Below are 17,445 nucleotides of genomic sequence, written 5' to 3'. Positions count from 1 at the left end.
GGACAAAGAGGGGCAGCTAATAGGGCAAAGTGGAATAAGACTGGAGGTAGTGACGGAGAAAGGCAGAGCGACATGAGGAGAGGGGAATAGAGGGAGGGAGGGTTCGGTACCCTCTCCTCTCCTCTCCTCTCTGAAGTGCATTCCGGACTGGAAGCTTCACTCATCCAGAAGGACGCTCGCATCTCCATCGCCAGCGACACCTTTGAGACGTTACCGGCGGCGCGGAGAGTTTAAGATCAGTCTTGATGATATAATTTGAGCTCCGGAGGCAGAAGCAGCGACGAGAGAAGGAGGAGGAGGAGGCGATATGCGGGGAAGTGGATCCCACTGCTCCAGTTAAGGTCTGATCTTTTTGCTTGCTTTCCGGCCGTTTGCGTCCTTTCGCTCCGCTGCCATCGTGAATCTCCAATAATAGGACAGAGGAGCTCACAGAGAAGTTTCGCGGTCGATCATCAAGGCTGCTCCAGAGGGACGGGATCAGAGAGACGGGATCAGAGGGACAGGATCGGAGGGACAGGATCGGAGGGACAGGATCGGAGGGACGGGATCAGAGAGACGGGATCAGAGGGATGGGATCAGAGAGACGGGATCAGAGGGACGGGATCAGAGGGACGGGATCAGAGGGACGGAATCGGAGGGACGGGATGGGAGGGACGGAATCGGAGGGACGGAATCAGAGGGACGGGATGGGAGGGACGGGATCATTAGAATAATGAGAATACAGAACTCAAGGGCATTTTTAATTTAGTAAAAACAAGCCTAAGCGCACTCCAGGAGGGCAGAGGGGTTTGATGCTGTTGGGCGTCGCACCTTCCTCTGGAAATCCAAACGTACCTTTTGCGCTTTTCTTTTAAAGCGATTGAGAGCTTTATGGATCAAGTAAGATATAAGTATTTGTTTCACATGAGTCTCAAACCCGCAGATGCGAACATTAAGATTACACTTTCCAGCGATGTTGCTACATCATCACGGTTTATAAGTGAAGTGGAACTAAACTAGTGATGCAGTGAACATGTAGTTTTATTTCCACGTTTTCTCAGCCCCGAGGAGACTCCGCCTCTCTTCACCAGGTTTACGTTTCATGTGATGTTTGCAATCCCTCCCAAATGCGTGTGATCTCTCTGCATCCTGGCAGCATTAACAGAACCTCAGGGGAAATCATTCTGCCTTTGGGTTTGCTTCGCTTTGTCAGTCGGCCATCGATCTTCATCCCGTGCTCGTTACGCAGGCGGGGAAAAAAATGGCTTAGATTCAGTTTGTTTGAGGCTGCTTTTGCACGCTTGAAGGCCGGATCAGATCAGAGGCAAATCTCCCGTCAAGCAGAGGGAATTCTGATGCAGATCAATACACAGAGCAGGTTCTCCATCCAACATCTGCATCAGAATTATCCTGCATGAGGTCGCCTCCAAAACTCCACAAAGCTCTTCTAGCACGAGGTTAACATTGAAAGGACGTTGATAAAGATATCTTCAGTGTTTGGTTCTAATCACTGACTGCTGACCTCTGACCTCCAGCTTGCAGCACTGATCATAGCAGTTATTGCTGGTTTACTGTCTGGTTTGATGCTAAAAGGCACCGCTGTGCAGAGATCGTTTTATTTGTGTGGCTCAAATATCAGTTAGAGGTGATTCCAGTGGAAAGTAGGGACATTTTAGCAAAGCGTTTTTCTAATTGCTTTAAGGTCTGCATTCAAAATGAGACTGTCGATCATTTTACTACAAGCAAAGTTGCAAATGATCAATATTCTGCTTAAAAAGCACGTTTCTCCTGATTCACCTGCTGCCTGCGCCGGTGTCCTGTGAGCGCTTAAATGTAGAGACGCAGATATTCTGGCGTCTCAAAAGGAGAAGCCGCTTCGTTAACTGTGCCGGCCCGATCGTACAGAGAATCTGTTTCTCACTTTGATCGTGACAATCATTGGATTAAGCTGATCACACGGCCAGCGGCATGTCACCGTTCTGATGGAGGTGGACAGGCGTCCGCCTCCGCCTGCTGATTTCAGTTGTATCGCAACTGAAACATACTTTGACTATGTTCTTGTTGAGTGGATTGATTTTTACGATAAGACGATGAATTCTGATGAGTGTTGATGACCTGCAGGGAAACCAGTGCGCCATTATTCACTCCTTCGACAAATGCAATATGGAAAAGAGCAAGAAATATTATCTGAAGGAACAGCCTGACTGGATTATCCTCAGACGCCCTGCATGATGGGAGTTTAGTCTGTATAATAGAAACACATATAGAATAGATTCTATTGTTTAGAGCTGCAGAGAATGACCTCGTCTGTTTATTATAACACCGACCTCAATTTAGTTTATTCTCATGACTTACGCACAGAAAATGGATTCAAAAGCATTGAAGGCTGAGAAAAAGGCGCAATCACTCAAATAACGTCCAAAAACACACAAGTGCGCGTATAAACATGCAATCATTTGATCTATTCATCTTAAATGAGTCAATTTAATTATACTGACTCCCCATGATTGGAAATAACAGTCAGATCAGAAAAGCCAATGTCAAAATAGAAAGTATTTCCATTTGTCCCACTGTGATATTTTAAATCTTGTGTATTCAATATGGAAGTTGTATATGAATTCATATTTACAAGGCGCCTATAGTTTTATTTGAATCAAAAGTCTTCATTAAATCTATACTTGTTATGGATCGCACTGGATTTACTTTAATGTTGATTTCATTTCTGTGAGGAATGGATGAAAGCTGAGAAATAACAATCTCTTATTGATTCTCGTTCCCTCTGAACTGCTGCTTTAGAATATTACCGCGTGCTGCTGACGGCGTGTGCGACCCGCTGCTGGCACGGCGCCTTCCTGGACTCGTTAGCGCCTTCGGTGAAATGCCAGACCACCTGTACGTGTAAACGTGTCTTCAGTATACCGCGTTGTAATTTCATACACCCACATATCCAATTACGGATATTCTTAAGTCTCTGTGTCATAATTAAAGAAAACATTCCAAAGAAAAAAAGTTAATATCCTTGGTACTTTGTGGAAAAATTCCTTTAAAGACCGGACAATCCAAACTGGCAGTAGCTTTTGTGTCTCCTGTGACGGAGGGACAGTTCGCACACACAAAAATGACGAGTCCACGGCTAACTAGCATTAGCATTCTGTGCCTGTCACCACTTGGATTCGTCTTAATCGGGCGCTCTGGAACTCAAACACGTTGTGAGCTCGGAGCGGAGCTTCAGAGGTGGAACTGCTGTAATCAACATCCAATAATAATCAGCTAGACGGCGTTGTGTTCCGTTCATCAGCCGCGCCATTCGTTAAAGTGAATTCTAATGACTTGTGTTCTAATCAAACACCGACACAACCTTCAGTGTGTGACGCCTTTGAGAGTGAATCGCCGTCTCATCAATGGCCGTCGGAGTGTAACCGTGAACGGAATCGTACGTGAGCATAAGGGTGATTAAAGTCGTATATCTGCACACTCATCATCCATATAAAGTTCTAGATTAAAAAAACGGCTTCATTTGTTCAAGAAAACGGTTGTTTTCTGTGTTTATTGACAGATTTTACTGCATTGATTGATGTCTTTGTCGCTTCGGGAGGCAGAAGAGCTCAGAGTCTGAAGCAGATCCTGATCAATGTGTGGAAATACTACAAATAATCACGTGAAATGAAATGATTACTCGGGGGACGAAGCTTTGAATGTTTCTTTGCACAGGCCGGTTCTAGTTTGCAGGTTACGTTCAGTAAATGGTGTAAATGGTGTTAAGAGCTCTCTGCCTGAATAAACAGGATGTCGGCACACATTAAAACATCCTTTTAGATTCAGAGGCAGAACGTGTTCATCAATGCAGACAGACAGAGATTGTAACGGGAATTGTCACATTGGTGGAGATATCATTTATACAAGCTATTGATAGTAGCATCATCAATCAGTAGGGAACCCGAATCAATCGGTATGGAACCCTAATCAATCAGTATGGAACCCTAATCAATCAGTATGGAACTCGAATCAATCAATATAGACTGATTTCCCTCCTGCTAAACAAATCAACACCGCATTGATTATGACAGGGCACATGAACCAACAATGGCGAGACACGCTCCTGCCGTCTCGCTGGCGGGCCACGTGACCGTAGCTGGTTACGCCACAGACAAGCCACGCCCACGCTGTGCGTGGATCTCCCAATTTTTCAAGTCCCGCTTCATACCCGTGTAAGAATTCCATTTGTGGGGCTGGGACGTTTTTCACGTGACTTATTCCATTGTCCTGAGTCCTCCACCCGTCCCCTCCTCCCGTCCCCTCGTCCCGTCCCCTCCACCCGTCCCCTCGCCATCCTGCATTTGACAATCCCGGCCTTTGTTTTTGCAATGAGAAGCAGCATTCTTCCAGAGGGATGGCCTCCTCCGTCCTCTGCAGGGGCTGGCACCGGGAACGGGCCCCTATATGCCCGAGGACGGGAGAGGACAGTTGTCTCCCCTCTGAAACTGTCCCGCCGCTGGAAGAGGATTTGATGGACGCCTCCGTTTATCTCGGCGCCGCTCGGCTTTGCAACATCATCAGCCACCTTCATCGTTAACTCGGTGCAGCAGGATTCGTCTGGGAATCAGACGTGGACCATCGCTCAGCTCTGTAAGTGAAGACCTAAGACCGTACCGAAAGTCTGTCAGAGTCGCCGGCGCTCGCTTCAGGCACCAGGCCGGAATCCAGAAGACTGGGGCCTCTCCCCCAGGAAAGAAGCTGAGAGGAAAGTTACTGACGTCAGAGGCTCTTCCCTAAAAGATCCAGAAGAACCTGATTAGAATTCCAAACCAGTTTAAAAGGACAAAATGAGCATCGGAACTTTGTCCTGGAGATCAGCTTCACCTGGCCGGGAAAAAAATAATAATAATCAATTATAAAACTGCTGGTGGAACTGCTTTACATGGGGGAGTAGGGGGGGGGGGGTCGCCGGTGCTTGTCGGCGGTGTTAGGGTTGACCTGGCAACTCAGGATGAGATGAGATGACATCATCTGGGATGAGCGATAAGATAAAGAGACGAGATCAGATGAGATCAAAATCGGAAAAGACAAAAACGCTTTGCACGTGGCGTTCCCAGGTATCCGACAGCGTTCCTATTGTCCCCACGTTCCCTCTCAGAGCAGTAATGGCTCAATTGCCAGGCTTTCTTTCCGTGTTAACCGTGCACGGTGGACGCGGCACCATTTTTAAAGGCTCTTTAAATCTCTTACAATCTCTTCTGGCTCCGGATGAGGCTGGAAGGAGGTCGTAGATTTTCTTTAAGCGTGGAAGAACTGCTGAGCTGCGTTGTGGGTTTCATGATCCTGGTTTTCCTGTCTTCTGCTGTACCCATCCCGGCCTCGTATTTACCTGCTGATCTGCTTTAAAGGTTAATCTGTATTTTATGTCCGTCCTGCGTGCTCTCCTTCCCTGCCTGCTGTGTAGTTGCCATATTGTTTCCACCTGCCTCCATTTATCTCCTCGTGCCCTTTGCCACCCGCTCGGCGTTTCTGCTCCTCTTTGCCGTGATCACTGTGGATCTCAGCTCTGCAGAAACAGAGCTCTCTGGGCTCTTTTACACTTGACCTATTTGTCATAAGCATCTCTCGAGCTCTCTGTCAACACATTCAAATGGAACCAGGTTGAGGTTTCCGGCTGAAGGCAACGCTTCTCTATTTGATAGCATTTGTTATGTCCTCCAACCAGAATATGCATGATTTAGTATTTTTGATTTGCTGCAGTTTGTCTGCGCCGGGGCAGAAAACAAAAATGAAGCGCAGGCAAGCCCTCACATTTTTACCAGGATACTTAGCCTGTCTGTACCAATGACAAGCTGTTCAAACATGCCCTTATTAGAACCCACCCTGATGGGCGATAAGCTCACGGAACCTTTGATCTCAGGCTTCAGTCAATCCCTTTTAATCAAGGAATACTTATGTCTGCAGACTTGTGATTAGCAGCGCATGATTTGTCCCATGAAGAGGAGGGGAACAGAAGCGCACGCAGTGTTTGGAGCTGGTATTGCTGCGACCGCACGGTGCGCCTTGATTGTGCCGGTGACTCTTGGTACCGCCTGATCGGATCCACCTGTATGTAGGACCTTGACCTGCCCCCCCCCCAGCACCCATAACAGAGACATGAGTAGAACCAAAGATTGATTTTACTCGAAGTAAAGTGAATTGAATGTGCAGATCAGCAGCACAGCTCAGCCGAGACACACGTTCTCATCCTGGCGGTTTTCTCTCCTGCAGGATTCATCTTGATGGAGAGCCGAGCGTCACTGATGCGTGACACCTGGGTGTTGAACACAGGCAGGTTTGTATTTATTGGTTGTTTTTTTTAATCAGATGCACTTTAAAGTGTGAGGGAGGGGGGCTAACATTCAATGTGGCGTCTAAAATCCTGCAACAGGTGAATAACAGGGGCCACCCCAGGCGAGCGTTTAGCTCAGGCATGGGCAAACTACACCCCGGGGGCCATATACGGCCCTTTGGGCTATTTAATCCGGCCCGCTGAACTTGTCCAAATTATATCATTGAATAAAATGTTATTATAATTAAACCTCATTCATTTGGCCTTTCTTCCTGTAATGCTACCTGTAAAAGGTCAAATCCTTTCATGTAATGGCTTTTACATGTCATTTTACATGTCATTTACAGGATGCTAAATACAGCCGTCGGCGTTTCATTCAGATGTGATCGCGCCATGTTTTTGCTCCATGTGCACAACCAAAATAATATTTAAATGCAATTCTCCATTCAAATAATTACAAAATCGGATTCAGTTATCTCAATCTGCTCTAAATCATTAACAGATGACCTCATAGTTTAATGAACGACATCACTAATGTGATGTTAGCTCCTCCTCTCACGGGGCACGCCTCCACGCCGCGCTTCACCGCTTCCTGTGTGTGTTCTGTGTGCTGCATCCTCACAGGTAAGTGGCGTGACGCAGGACCGACCCCGGAGATGCCGAAGAGACGAGACATTGTTGCCATAGTGTTGATCGTGTTGCCGTGGACGCTGCTCATCACCGTTTGGCACCGGAGCACCGTCACTCCTCTGCTCGCGCCTCGAAAAGGCAAAGGTTTGCCCCCCCCCTGATGAAGAGACTATCTAAAATGTTCTCATTCCACAAGATGTTTATGGAGCTTTGCAGTAAAACGCTACGGCCGCATTCTTTCAGAGACCACACCCCCCCCCCTCAAGGCCGAGCACACAAATTGTTCAGATTTCAAATTTTAGGGCCAGTAACATTAAATGATCATTTAAAACAATGAATTGATTTATTTTCATCTAAAGTCCATATTTGTGAAATGGAAACAATTTATATGTGGCATGGTGGAACAGGGGTTAGTGCTGTTGCCTCCCCAGCAAGAATGTACCGGGTTCGATTCCCATCTGGGCGGAGTCTTGTATGTTCTCTCCGGGTTCTCTGGTTTGCTCTCGCCTCCAAACACCCGCTTAAACCCGTTTAAATCCTTTCAGGCTGGGATCTCGGGGCTTTTGGAGACATGGATTATGCTGTAATGCATGTAATATGAACAGCACATGGTTCGCCCCGCCCCATCTCACTCCATTACCCCCCCTAGATGAACGACGTGGAGCTCGCTTAAATTCCAGGAGCACGTTTGCTCTAAAGGACTCCTGCTCGCTTCACAAGCGGGACATCATCGAGGTGGTTCGTACGGAGTACGTCTACAGCCGGCCCCCGCCCTGGTCCGACGTCCTCCCCGCCATCCACGTCGTCACCCCCACCTACAGCCGGCCGGTGCAGAAAGCGGAACTCACGCGTCTTGCCAGCACCTTGCTGCACGTGCCCAACCTGCACTGGATTCTGGTGGAGGACTCCCAGAGGAGGACCGCTCTGGTCGGCCATCTCCTCCGGGACACGGGACTCAACTACACCCACCTCAATGTGGAGACGCCCAGGAACTACAAGATCCGCACGGACGCGAAGGAGCCCAGAATCCCTCGGGGTACGATCCAGAGGAACCTGGCGCTGCGGTGGCTCCGGGAGTCCTTCAGCGTGAACAGCAGCCAGCCCGGGGTCGTCTACTTTGCCGATGATGACAACACGTACAGCCTGGCGCTGTTTGAGGAGGTACCGCTAGGCGAAACCCCAACGTGGCAGATCGGTTTAGTCTTTGTGATGTGTGTGCTGAGTTCAGGTTAGTCTGTCTTGGAATGATCTCTTTTCGACCTCCAGATGCGTTCCACCAAAACGGTGTCTGTGTGGCCCGTGGCCTTTGTGGGCGGCCTACGGTACGAGTCGCCTAAAGTGAACTCCCTAGGCAAGGTGTACGGCTGGAAGACTGTGTTCGACCCGCGCCGGCCCTTTGCCATCGACATGGCCGGGTTTGCGGTGAGCCTGCGCCTGATCCTCGCCAGTCCTCGGGCTTATTTCAAGTTACGGGGGGTGAAGGGAGGCTACCAGGAGAGCAGCTTGCTCAAGGAGCTCGTGAGCTTAAGCGACTTGGAGCCTAAAGCTGCTAATTGCACTAAGGTAAGAAAACGAAGCTTTGTGCACGCTGAGTTCCGCTTAAAGTATGAAAGACCTGCCGTCCTCGAGCCCATCGGGCGTTTACTGCTCATTAAAAGCGTGCTGCGTCCTGCCTTTCACTTTATGTTATAGCATATGTGATGTCGCAGATTACAAATGCAAAGTCTCTCAGACTGAACATTCCCGCTGCCTGCAGGTGTTAGTGTGGCACACGAGGACGGAGAAGCCTGTGCTGGTGAACGAGGGCAAGAAGGGATTTACAGATGCTCATGTGGAGATATGACACACTTTCACCTGACGCAGGTAAGAGCAGGGATTTAGAAATGCAAATGAACCCATTCCCCCCCCCCCCCCCCCCCCCCGCAGGGTGGATTTGAGGGAAGACCAAAGATCTGCTTCTGCCACGGAAGGAATGTTTGATCTTTTATAGAACATGTTTGAATGATTGTTTCCGTGCAGTTGTTAGAATTAAAAAAATAAAAGACGCCACAGCTTCTGCTTAATTAGCCGTCCTCTGGAAAGCTAATCTTTTCTGATCAACATAAAATGCAATTAATTTTGGTTTTAGTCAAACCATTACCTTTTTGATGAACTGTTTTTCTATCTGGGGGTAAAAATGTACCTGATATTTATTCATCGACACAGTCCCAGCCACAACCTGCACCTCTGCTTGGTTAGCCTTTATTTTTAACGCATCCCGTTTCCTCGTTGTCGTTTTCAGGTTAGGGAATCCGTCTGCGCTCACGCCGCACAGCTCGCCGCTCCTTGAAGCGAACGCCGGGATCAAAAACATGGCTGCAGCTTTAACGCGGAGACACCTGGGTGGGGGGTGTCGGGCAGCACAGGCCATGCGTGGGAACCGACCAGGCCATCAAAGCACAACTACACAACACAAAGCCTGTTCCGCTCGGAGCACAGGCTGATGCTGGAAGCTGCTGGGAGTCGCCAAGAGGAGCTCTGCCCGCTAAACGCCTCCCCGGAGAGCTGAAACAAATGTCGCACGACACAAAACTGCAGGAAGAGATGGCACGGCGAGCAATAAAGAGCCCTGTGAGTGCAGGCAGCACCAGCCAGCCATCCAATTAGCATTCAATTGGACCTCTTTGTTGCGATGCGAGCTGGCTGCCTGGCACAGGGCTGCACGGAGGAACAAAGGGATCCTTGTCTTGAGTGAGTCGGCGTTGGCCGCTGAGCGATGGACAGCAGCGAGGGGATCTGAGCCCGCCCCACTTGTACAGTACAACAGCGTGCTCTTTAGATAGCCTCCTGAACCCTGCACTAAGTAGGAGTCCTATCCCTCCTCACCTGCTGAGCCCAACGGCCCTCAGAGACACAGATTGATTACAGCATCCTCTCTAAGAGTTGCTCCTGTTTACTCCTGGTGTGCTGTAACAAAGCAGGTATACTCATATTTAAGGCTTCACAGGCTTCTCCCTAAGATAAATGAGACTCCATTGAGTGAATGAAAGGTTTCTCAGCAGAAATATTTATTATTCCACAGTAAGTGTATCCATTAACTTGCCAGTGATGAGCCCGAGTCAATGAGATAATGAGGCCGTCACTCTAAAAACTGAACGTGCATCCTTTCAAATAGCTGTAGGACAGTTATTAACGGCAAGGAATGGCCCGGCTTGCTAGCCAGGATTTAATAGCCCAGTGACCCGCAGCGGCTCCGACTGAAATGTTCTCTGAGTGTAAAAAGTTTCCTTGGTTGCCAGGGTGACTACCGACGACCGTTCGATGCTGCTCCCGTTTCATTTCCGGTGAGAGTTGTCCCATTTATGTGTTTTTAATTTTTAAAATTAAACATTAAACATCCATACAAATTGAAAAAATATCAACCATGACTGTCATCCCCACGCATAAATTATTAACTGTGTATGCACATGGCTATAAACAGCTCACGTCAATGCCTCTGTTTCTGTGTCTTATATGAACATTATAGAATTAGAAAGGAACATATCGACAAAGACATCCCTGAATTTGAGAATTTCATGTAAAATTTCTTTTTTTATGTTTGTAAAAAACAATTTTACACACAACACACAACAAAAAATATGCAGGTGGTGATGTCACTGGATGTCTGCTGCCATGCCGAGGTCAGGTGTTTCTTCAAAGTGGACCTTGTAGTCTCCCTCCTGCTCCTCAAACACAATCACCTGCATTTAGAGGGCAGGAGGAGAGAGGGTCACACAAACAGGAAATGGAAGAAGTAGCTCCCCCGTGTGGAAAAATAGAGACATTACAGCTGACTAGCGTGTCCGTTCTGTTCCCGTGAAAGAAGATACCTAACAGCACCAGCAGGTGGCAGTAGTCGTAGGATTTGACCGTTTCCAAACTCCCCTCTCTCATTTTAAAGCACACACATCAACATTTTATACATTTTTTATACCACCTGGTTGATTCCACTGTTGAGAAAGGGACCGGGCAGGAAAAGGTTCTGCTGGGGACCGATTGACCAGTAGCGGCCCAGATTCAACCCGTTGATAAAGACCACACCTTTCTCCCAGCCCTGCGGACGCAGAGAACATTTATACTCTGTTATATACATACATGACAAAAACGATATGATTACGCTTACTGGTAGTTTGACAAATGTGTCACTCGGGTATCCGTAGGCAAACAGCCTCCCCATGAAAAAACCTGGGAAGCTTGGCGTTTCAGGCAGAGGTTTCCAGGATGCCTGGTAAAGACTGAAATAAGGAATCCACATCAAAGGCATTATCACAGCAAAAAGAAACTGACATGTGATGCTTTAGGTTCAGTAAAGGGTTCGAACCTATCAATGAAGCTGGGGTTCATATCCAGGCTGTAGATTGTAAAATCCCTCAAGGGCATATTGTTTAATAAAATGTCTCCCACAAGGCCTGCAAGAAAACAAACCACAACTGGCTTGTATGTGACCGATTCAATAGCAACGAGCTCCAAGTTGTCTGTCTGGTCACCTTTGTGTTGTTTATCAAGGTTCCTTCCCTGGTGAACTCGTCCACAGTTTTCCACCAATAAACTTAAAGTACGCCGACCCTGCAGGGAGTGATTGCCTTTTAAGTCTTTTGCAACGCTCCACTGCGATGATTTGATCATCCGTCACAATAAGACTCAGCGATTCATCGTGACTTCATCGACTACCTGATGCCGTACCTTCTCATCGGAAACAGCCAGCTCTCGGCTTCGCCGCTTGAAAAGGCCAATGTAGCTTCTGTCTACGAAAACCTGAAGGGAAAAATAGATCGAGTCAGAACTGTGTAAGATGATCGGAATGATTGAAATAAGGATTTTTTTTAAATTCAATAACTGAAGGTACTTTATGCTTCTATGTAAATAACCCTGCATACTTTTGTTCATATATTAACGATAACGACAGTGTTTTATTTTGGCGGTTATTGCCTTTCGTCCTACGCAGCTATGAGTGACTTCCTGTTTCGTATATTGATGCTTTTATTTTGAAATAAGCCTTGACGGAGGCACAAAGTCTGTTTATTAGGTAAGGAAAGCATTATTAGATCATTTTTGTGTTACTTTTATGTACATTAATAAAAATGTTTATTATATTTGTTGTAACGTTGACGGATGTGAGAGTGGCACTTAGCTTACACCTTGTTTCTGTGTGTTTCCCCAGCTGTTACGGTCAAATTGGTGGTTTTAACTGGCAATTCATCAGTAAAGGGGTATGCTATATATGCTATTTATTTGAACTATATTCTATTTATTTGAACCCTTTTTGTTTCTTAAATCCATTCTATGCAAAGTGAATGAATAAAAAAAATATGTTTTCTTGAGACAGAGAAGTTTTTTTTTATGTGGCCCTCAATAGCTAGAGAAATGTCTCCACTCCACTGGATGTAGTGTATATGGTATTTTATATGTGATGTCTCTGATAGTATTGCTCCTATCACATATAGCACCCACGCTAACCAGAATGTCTTTACCGTTCTTTGTGAGATCTACTTCATAATCTCCAGAGTAATCAATAGAAATGGATGAAACTAGGCGAATGATTTCCTTGGTGGAGGTAGTGTGCAAGCTACCAGGATGTTGGTGGGGGGCACCTTTTACCTTTAGCAGCAGGTAAACTAGCAGAGATTAGTCACTTGCAATCATCGCATGTCTGAGTTCCCCTCTAATTTGTCATTTCTTACAGTTTCCCCAGTTAAAAATCAAAGGCACAAAAATGTAGGAATCTTTCCCAGAGTCTGTTTTTGTAGCCCTATAGCGCAAGTGCTGTAGTTTTGCATTTGTTTATTTGTCGTTATTTTATGTTTCATGTTGAACAATTGCACCGAGAAAAAAAATCCTAGTTTGTGAATCCTTTCACTGACGATGGCGAATAGATCAATTCTGATTCCATGCTAAGCTAATGTTCATTCATTCATTCATCGTCTGAACCGCTTTGTCCGTTACCGGGTCCGTACTGGAGCCTATCCCAGCAGTCAACGGGGGAGAGGCGGGGCACACCCTGGACAAGCCGCCAGTTCATGGCAAGGCCGCATGAACAGACAATCCTTCACACACACAAAACTTTTAGACAAATTAGGGGGGGGGGGCGCAATGCGCCACCATGCTGCCACGCCTCATAATTTGTGTATGGGGCTTCTCAATTTTGATCACTTGTTATTAAAAAACTTTTTTTCCCCCAAAACAGACGTTCCCTTTCAGTTTGGTTTCATTTATAAACATGATGCGTTCGTCATCGTGCACACTGCCGACTCACGAGGGCTCGGTCCCGGACGTTGTCTCCTGACGTTAACACGCCGCCGCTGCTGATGGTGGTCTCGTACAGCGTGTAGCCATAGGACTGGCCATTCTTGTTGTTCACGGGTAGATTCTCCATGTTTATTGGCTTTGGCGACTTAAATGGCTGCGCAAAATGTGGAAAAAATGTCAAATGACCGCCTTGATTGAAAAACTAAATGAGATTCATTGCAAAATTCGGCAAAATGTAATCTTACATAAAACGTACTCCCTCAGTGAAGCTCAGAGCATCCCATAAGGACAGATGCTGGTACATGATGGCCGGCTCGTAAGCCTCCCTGGAATGCTGCGCCGGCATGTCAGGCAAATGGTCTTCCTCTACAGACAGGTCGAAGACGGGGTCACGCAGAGGTCAGGCAGTGCAGCATGTTTTCACAGGCCCCGTTGAACCGACTTACTGCTGTATCGAGACAGCAAATCCTTCAGGAGGTGGTACTTTGGCGTGTAGTCGCCAGCTTCAGACAAGGGAGCGTCGTAATCTGAACGTAAAACAGAGACGCGTTGTCAAGTGCTGCCACCCGCTGGAGATTAAAGGTTTACGCTGGTCCGTGGACAACAAGGACCAGGTTCTGTCACTCTGACACGGCGGCGCCTCATCATTAGAATTAAAATCACAAAAGACAGCCGGTTTGTTTGCGCTCGAGCACCTGACAGAGGAACCAACCGTGGCTGGGGACGAGCGCTTTGTATGACGGATCGCCGACTGCGCCGCTCACGAAGCCGAAGCTGGAGCCTCCGTGGAACATGTAGAGGTTGATGGACAAGCCTCGCCTCAGAATCTCTCTGACGGTGGACGCCATGTCTGCCAAGAAGTTCAACATGTTCACTTTAACCAGAGAGTTCCCTGCAGGGAGGGAAGCCCCAAACAGGCTATTGTGAGCTGGGGACAAATCCAGAAGCAACAGGAGGTTGGCCTTGAAACACACGTTTGCATTTACATTTGCATCGTTGGCTGCTGGTGGCGCTAATGTCAACAGCTTCTCATGTGTCTGTCTGGTTGTTAGCAGGATTACAGAAAACCTGATGAAAATAAATCTGAAGGTGAGTCTTGGTCTAATTTAGATCCCATTAACTTTTTGAGAGACGATCCGGATTCCTGTCTGGATACAGAGAAATCTGGATTTTCCCATTTACTTATAATGGAGGCTTTAAATAAAAATAAAAAAATCATATCTTGTAAAATATTGCATTCAGTTCACTCACCAAAAATTACAGTCATAAAGGGGTCCGATATGAACTATAATGCAACATGTCTTCTGGATCTGATCCAGAATGAGGTCAGGAAAAACAAAAATATATTTTTAACATTAAAACCCATTTAAGAATTTAAAAATCAGTTAAAAACACACATCAACTCTGATTCACTTTTACTTTTCATGGTTGGTGTAAAAAAATACCGAGAACAATCTAGAACCTTTTGATGATGATCCAGATCACCATGTGGACGGTGTGAATCCAATTAGGGGGGGAATGAGCTGCTTGGCGGAGGTCTGTGCTCTCCGAGTGCTTTTCTAGTTATAACATGAAACTGTCTGATTTTTATGTCAAGAATTGATTGAAGCAACAATTTGCAATTTTCTGGGTGGCTGATGGTGACAAGAAAAAATCAAAGAGATAAAAATAGCTGCCAGAATGTACATTTAAACCAATATTTAACTTAAAACTTTCCCTCCAGCCAACACCGAACCCTGAAGTGTCCCAGTCCACTTAAAGGTTTGAGCAGCGGGAAAAACGACAACAATATTTAATCTATAAATTCAAAAGAGAAGACGAGCCGTCGTTACCCTCCGGTGGAAGCACATGATGGAGTTCACCCCACACATCGTACCACCCGGTCCAGTAGTCCATCACTATAGTGGGGCTGTTGGGCTGACAAACGATGCAGAGAAAGGTCATGTGATTACCTGGACACGCCCTGACCTGGACTGACCTGAAATGACTTGGAGAGTTGAGGCGCTTACCTGGAGAGCGCTCAGAACCTGGATGTCGCTCTGCTTTAATTTCTGCAGCTTCACTGACCTGATGGCTGCGAGATAAGAGACAGAAGTGTGTGTGTGTGTGTGCGTGTGTGTGTGTGTGTGTGTGCGTGTTAATAACATGCTATACCTCCATCCACACCCCCAGACTTTAATGAGTTGCGGTTGTCTGCTGTGAGCAGGAGCTCGCTGATCCCTCGGGACTGTAAGGCCTTTCAGAATAAAGCACCACATCATCCTCTATTAGCGCACGCATGCTAAGACGCGTGGCTGAGATGGTATCACCTCCTTGATGAAAAGCATGTAGCGGTCATCCCTCGCAAAGGATCCATACTCGTTTTCCACCTGCACGGCAATAATGGGACCGCCTTTCTGGAACTGAAAGAGAGAAGCGTTTCATTTCACGGCGTGACGTCGATAGATGTGCTGGAAGCAAAAACCTTCTGGCATTTAGTAAGGTAAAGGTGACCTGCAGCGGAACCATTTTCGGTATGAGCTTGTCAAAGAAAGAATTGACGGCCTGAGCGAAGCCCGGGTGAGTCGTCCTCAGTCTCATGCTGCCGTCTCTGAGGAGCCAGCTGCAAAGAGGCAGCAAACAGTTGGGAGGAAAGGGGGAGTGCTTGTGCCACCCCCCCCCCCCCCCCTTCATGGACACAAAGTGGGCAGAGCTCCACTCGTCTGTCTGGCTCACTGATCGAAGCGTTACAACGAATACGATCGATGATTCTGTTGCTGCAAACCTTTCTCGGGTAAAGTCCCGTCAGAATCGTGGTTCGGGGCGACGCTCAGCTACAGATAAACACTATCTATGAACAGGAAGTGCCGTTTCCTTCCAGATGTGGAGGCTGAAAAAGGACTAGGAGGTGTTGATCAGGTATGAAACGTGGCGCAGCTTGTTGCCTGCTACGGTCTATACACGTAGACGATAATGCATGCATTTACCTCGGCAGGCCTCCCAGGTCCAGCTCAGAGGAAATATACGGCCCTGGACGTAAAATCACCCACAAGCCCAAGTCAGCTGCAAGATTTAAGTAAGCTCTGAAACACAGAAGGACCACCAATGAGCATCTATCTAGGTTCAGCCCTCCAGAGGCCCCCCCGCGTTGTTTCAGGAGTGTGAAATGTGCTCGGCAACAACAGCGGCGCCGGGCGAAGCCACCGTCGTTAACGTCTTTGCCAAGTTGCTGTCGCTAGGGAGACGTCGCCGTCGCCAGGCGGGACCTCTCTGCTTCAAACGTCTCCTCTGAGCCCTGGGACTTCAGGTGATGAGGGGTGGGGGTGGGAAGAGCCGAGTCTTCCCACCCCACCTCGGGGCGGAGCGCTGGAGACGTCCCGCGGGGCTTCTTCACTCTTATTCTGGGACATTCTCTTTCGGTTTTAATGACAGACGTGCTTACTCTAAATCCAGCTGTGTGTGAAAGTTGAAAAGCCCTCTCTCCGGCTGGTGCAGGCTCCACGGCACATACCTGCAACGACCCGCGACATCATCTCAATCAACAGTCAGCCGGTCAACAGTCGGTAAGGGACGCAGCAGTTTGCCTACGTAGTGAGGGTGTTGATGCCGCAGGCCCTCATTTTCAACAGGCGGTCCCTCCAATAAGCCCTGGGCACGCGGAAGTAGTGGACGGACCCCCCGAGGACGCGGAAGGGCCGTCCCCCCAAGGTGAGTTGGGATGAGTTGGCGCCCAGCCCCCCCATCCTGCTCGTTCCCCGTCGCCCCGCCGGCATGCTGGAAGAGGAGCAGCAGCTGAAGGGATACTATCAGGCTATTGTGCTTGAGCGGACCACATGACACGCGTCACAGAAAGTTAAAGCAGTTCTGTGTGGGAATCGCAATTACAGGGAGGCAGAAAGGAACATATTTGAGTTAAGGATTAAGATTTATTACAAATATCACTTAAAATAATTTAATATGATATATTTCTATTACTGATACCGATCATTAGTTAATGCACACTGGCTCTATCTGAAACAAACTAACTACCATGAGGAGGTTAACTCACCTGAAGTATCTGTACGTGACGAGGACAGCGATGCAGAGACAGACGAGGACATGTGTCCTTTTGGGTGCGTTTCGGAGACGCCAGGCAACCATGGATGGGACGTCAGATGTCCTCCAGTGACGTTTGCAGAAGCTTCTGAACGCAGATGAACGCGTGATGCTCGGGTAAACGAGGCCCCGCCTCCTGGGCGTGCCCCGGTACGGAGTCATGAATATGTAACACGCCCCCTTTCTTTGCG

The 17,445-nt window shown here is 47.6% G+C and overlaps 2 protein-coding genes across 2 annotated transcripts; one reads left to right on the top strand and one right to left on the bottom strand.

Moving 5' to 3' along the window:
• Positions 1-6,942: 6,942 nt before the first annotated feature.
• b3gat1b (beta-1,3-glucuronyltransferase 1 (glucuronosyltransferase P) b) lies at positions 6,943-8,759 on the top strand. Its single transcript, XM_068744432.1, has 4 exons — positions 6,943-7,060; positions 7,566-8,077; positions 8,183-8,479; positions 8,673-8,759. Exons 1-4 carry the CDS (start codon positions 6,943-6,945, stop codon positions 8,757-8,759), a joined length of 1,014 nt encoding a protein of 337 aa, XP_068600533.1.
• Positions 8,760-10,548: 1,789 nt separating this feature from the next.
• On the bottom strand, positions 10,549-17,416 carry LOC137900186 (beta-galactosidase-1-like protein 2). Its single transcript, XM_068744248.1, has 19 exons — positions 17,208-17,416; positions 16,748-16,933; positions 16,602-16,670; positions 16,147-16,242; positions 15,674-15,782; positions 15,490-15,582; positions 15,335-15,416; positions 15,190-15,254; positions 15,013-15,097; positions 13,893-14,030; positions 13,627-13,707; positions 13,437-13,546; positions 13,188-13,334; positions 11,618-11,689; positions 11,422-11,500; positions 11,256-11,343; positions 11,058-11,169; positions 10,872-10,988; positions 10,549-10,635 (listed from the first exon to the last, which is right to left on the bottom strand). The coding sequence occupies exons 1-19, from the start codon at positions 17,414-17,416 to the stop codon at positions 10,549-10,551; spliced, it is 2,025 nt and encodes a 674-aa protein (XP_068600349.1).
• Positions 17,417-17,445: the final 29 nt, after the last annotated feature.

This window comes from Brachionichthys hirsutus, chromosome 10, assembly GCF_040956055.1.
Source record: "Brachionichthys hirsutus isolate HB-005 chromosome 10, CSIRO-AGI_Bhir_v1, whole genome shotgun sequence".
Taxonomy (NCBI): Eukaryota; Metazoa; Chordata; class Actinopteri; order Lophiiformes; family Brachionichthyidae; genus Brachionichthys; species Brachionichthys hirsutus.
Note: the sequence above shows the minus strand (reverse complement) of the source record. Positions and strands in the feature narration are given on the sequence as shown.

What these genes read in the sequence shown, in the direction of transcription:
- LOC137900186 (XM_068744248.1), bottom strand. Translation starts at nt 17,416, where the DNA reads ATGACTCCGTACCGGGGCACGCCCAGGAGGCGGGGCCTCGTTTACCCG. An exon ending in AGGTTCTGAGCGCTCTCCAG is followed by an intron (nt 15,098 to 15,189) that starts GTAAGCGCCTCA and finishes ATCGTTTGTCAG; the next exon opens with CCCAACAGCCCCACTATAGT. An exon ending in ACACATTTGTCAAACTACCA is followed by an intron (nt 10,989 to 11,057) that starts GTAAGCGTAATC and finishes CTGCGTCCGCAG; the next exon opens with GGCTGGGAGAAAGGTGTGGT.
- b3gat1b (XM_068744432.1), top strand. Translation starts at nt 6,943, where the DNA reads ATGCCGAAGAGACGAGACATTGTTGCCATAGTGTTGATCGTGTTGCCG. An exon ending in CGCGCCTCGAAAAGGCAAAG is followed by an intron (nt 7,061 to 7,565) that starts GTTTGCCCCCCC and finishes TACCCCCCCTAG; the next exon opens with ATGAACGACGTGGAGCTCGC. An exon ending in GCCTGGCGCTGTTTGAGGAG is followed by an intron (nt 8,078 to 8,182) that starts GTACCGCTAGGC and finishes TTCGACCTCCAG; the next exon opens with ATGCGTTCCACCAAAACGGT.